The 3,956-nt window shown below is 29.4% G+C and overlaps 1 protein-coding gene across 1 annotated transcript; it reads left to right on the top strand.

Moving 5' to 3' along the window:
* Nucleotides 1–901: 901 nt before the first annotated feature.
* LOC108773506 (glutamate [NMDA] receptor subunit 1-like) lies at nt 902–2,033 on the top strand (the record flags this gene model as incomplete). The annotated part of the gene is made up of 3 exons (XM_018539339.1): nt 902–1,075; nt 1,623–1,849; nt 1,924–2,033. Coding segments are annotated over exons 1-3 (511 nt in total), but the record flags the coding sequence as incomplete, so codon positions are not given.
* Nucleotides 2,034–3,956: the final 1,923 nt, after the last annotated feature.

Here is a 3,956-nt window from a genome sequence, read left to right as displayed (position 1 = left end):
ATTATGTATTAAATCATAAAAAGATATTAAAAGCCTCGAGTTCTTGGTGTAGAATGTATAAGCGGATAATTATTGCGACGGCCGTATATGTAGTCAGAACTTGAATAATAACTTCCCAGCATCGCGTGTTTTGCGTGACGCGGTAAACAAAGAACAGCTAATCGAGTAACCGAGTTGTTAGGGCTGTTGTATTACGCGAGTATCGTGGTTAATAATAAATATTATGTCAGGCTTGCCATTATACATGTATCTCCCGATATATGTCGCGCATCTTGCAATCTTCATAGCGTTCATTAGCGTGTGTAACCCGATATCTAATATTAAAATATACAAACGTTTGAGTTAAGTATGCAGCTAATCGCGCAAGGAACGATCGTAACGTTGCGATAATGAATGCGCAATAATAATTACATTGAGGGTGCTTATAGACACAATCATTATGGGATTTAATAATATTATTTATTATTATACACGCAATTGCCTTTAAAAAGGAAATTTTAATAACCAATTTTTAATCGATTTTCTTATTTCAAGACTGCCTCATAAGTAATGATTTAAGATGCTAATATAGCTGATTGATTTATAACATTTACAATTAAGACTCTAATTAAAACAATCTTGACTATATGAGACTCCAATATAAGTACCGATCTTGGATATAATCTTGCCAAAAGATAATTATATATTTATTCCCAAGCAATAATATTTACAATCATAAATTAATAAACGTTAGTATTATCAATGATATATATATTTATCAATTTTATCCTATAAAACCAAATTTTGCCAAAGCAAATTTCTGATCTTATCTTGATATTAAATTCAGTTTATTAATTTGTAAGGATTGCAATTTTCCAAGAACCTTAACTGTGTGTGCGAAAATGTAAAATTGTTATAGGACATGCCGTTCTCTGGATTAGTCAGGGAAAATGGAACATGGGTGGGAAAAGGCTATGCGTTTTACTTGTTTAAGTTGCTTAGTTCCAAATTAAATTTCACATATACGATCATACCGCCTAAGCAGCACGTGTTGGGCAACAGCCAACGTGGAATACTAAATTTACTTTACGAGAAGGTAAAGCACTTTTCTCTGAAACAAATTTCGTTCTTGACTAATTAGTGTATTATTGTAAATTATTTTATTGTCTTAATATAGTTGAATATAGACAGAATTTTTGTTAGAAGAAAAAACTATCAGTTTTTTGTGACAAAAAATTCTATCTATATTTGATTATATTAAGATATTAAAATTCCAGACAACAAAAAGTTGAAAATCGAGACATAAAATGTCTTAATATTATAGATATCTTATGCTGATTCTACAATGAATCGATAGTTCTAAGTCTTATCGGTAAAGTCGATTAATAACCAACTTGCACTAATACGACTAATGTTCGATACGTAATACGATTAGTCAACTTCACCGATTAAAACTAAAATTTCCGACTACAGACTCATCGTAGAATCAACTTTAAATATTATGTCTTTTAGTCGTCTTATATATCGTTCTCTGATATGCATGTTATCTAGGATAATTCAAGTCAAACGATAATTAGTCATAATTAGTCAAACGATTCATTTCAGAGGAAAATTCACACATATTTTTTTTTTCATTCAAATAGAAAGTAGATATGGCGGTGGCCTTCTTGCCTATTTTACCGGAGTTGCGGAAGTATTGTACGTTCAGTACAACCCTGGAGCAAGGCGAGCTGACGGTAATGATGAAGCGACCGCAAGAATCGGCAACCGGTTCGGGATTACTTGCACCATTTAACAGAACCGTTTGGCTGTTTGTGCTGGCTGCAGTGGTCTCTGTTGGACCCGTAATCTACATCTTTGCTACGTTCAGGTTCATAAAAAAAAATCATAATATGTTACGAGTTATGAAACGCTTGAGTTCTCAATATTATTATTATCTCGTAGGGCGAAGTTGTGGAACAAACACGACTCCGAAAACTTCAGCTTATTCTCTTGCGTATGGTTTGTGTATAGTTCTTTGTTAAAACAAGGAACCAATATAATCGCGACAACAGGTACGAGATATTACCCTACTATCTTCGTGACATCTTAATTGACATCATATATTATGTGCATTTTTATTTTTACATTTAATTTGTAATAATGTAAATTAAATTAATGAAAAACCTGAATTACATTATATATATGTATATATATATATATATATATATATATACACACAAGGTTGGCAACGTTACCTCATAAAAATAATCCATTACCGTTTTTTTTCCTAAAAAAATAACTCGTTCCCGTTTATATTGATTTGCAAAAGTAACTTGTTATCGTTACAGTTATTTAAAATATAACGAATCATTACTTTTTCAGTACTTTTTTTCTTGATACTAATAGAATATTATGTGAAGATTTTTTTGATAAATGTAAAAAAAGATGTTAAAATTCTATTTTTTAGTAGAGAAATAGAGCTAAAAAATGTATATATATGTATATATGTATATACACATTTCTAGCTCAATTTTTTTAAATTATATATGATACACATACAAACACATACACAGATATACGGGGTGTTCTCGGCTTAAATGGCAAAATTTGAAATACGTATTTAGGACCTCAAAACAAAGAAACTCTGGAAGAATTCTCGCAAACGCTTCGTTAAAGAGATATTGACTTATTAAATTACTCAACTATAGGAATATTTTAATGTTGAAATGTCGCTTTTTGCTTTGTTTTGAAAGTGGTAGGTCGTTGATAGGCTTATATTCGCAATGTAAACAAAGCTCCTTTCGCATATACATATATTCGTACGAAATAATTAAGTTATTACTTAGTTTATAATACTTCTTAAATTACAAAACTATAGGAATAAATAAATATCGAAATAATACAGGTTTAACTTCTTTATTGCTTTACAGTAATAACAAATTAATTATTAAATATTTTGTCCTCTCTCTCTCTCTTACTCTTTCTCTCCTCCCCCTCTCATCCTCTCTTTCTTCCAATTTCATTTATTTAATTTAAATTGGTCAAATAGGAGTCAACGCGGTAAGTCGTGCGCAAAATAATAGAATAAATATTTACTAAGTTATATAATACGTAATTACATCAGCGGTTGATCGAAACATCGATTTAATTATGTGAAATTTCAACCGTTGATGTAATTACGTATTATATGATTTAGTAAATACTTATTCTATTAATTTGCGCACTACTTACCGCGCTGACATATTTGGCCGATTTTAATTTTCTTCGTTTTGTTGAAATATGAGGAGTCCGTTATTAAATATTGTATTATTTAATTAATTAATTTATTTTATTTTATTTATTTATTTATTTATTTAAATTAATTAATTTTTTTTAGTTTAATTCATTTTATTTTATTTTTTACTTAATTTAATTTAATTTTTAATTTATTTTTTAAATGTAGACATTGTGAACAGCAGATTAATGGACAAAAACACTTTACATGTATATGTCACATGTACGACTGAAAAAATCATGAAACGGTCCCTTTTCAGGACTCAATCTCTAGATCTCGATATTGGCTGCACCAATGTTATTCGGACTGGTTGCAATTGGAAGATACCGATGACATAATAAAATTATATTTAATACCGCGTCACTTGATATACATACATACTTGATATACATACAATATATAATATTATATATATATATATATATACATAATTTTTAGAAACGTAATTTTGTGTTCTTACTAGAACCATAAGAATTTTTCGCAAACGATCATCCAATCGCTTGACGAGCTCTTATGTTCCCTCTGAGAAAATACTCAACTTTATTTGAACATGACAGTCGACAACTCCACTATCGTTTTAATTTTGTTAATTTTACTGCGTTTATTAATTTATTAATTTTTTGTACATCTGAGGAGGGCCTAAATATGGAGCCGAAAAGTAATGTTTTTCTAGTTTTATTTTTTAATTTAGAATTTAATATATTCATGCGAGCGTTTTAGA

This window comes from Cyphomyrmex costatus, unplaced genomic scaffold (assembly GCF_001594065.2).
Source record: "Cyphomyrmex costatus isolate MS0001 unplaced genomic scaffold, Ccosl1.0 scaffold211, whole genome shotgun sequence".
NCBI classification, from domain to species: domain Eukaryota; kingdom Metazoa; phylum Arthropoda; class Insecta; order Hymenoptera; family Formicidae; genus Cyphomyrmex; species Cyphomyrmex costatus.
The sequence above is the reverse complement of the archived record's forward strand: the minus strand, read 5'-3'. Positions and strand labels throughout refer to the sequence as shown.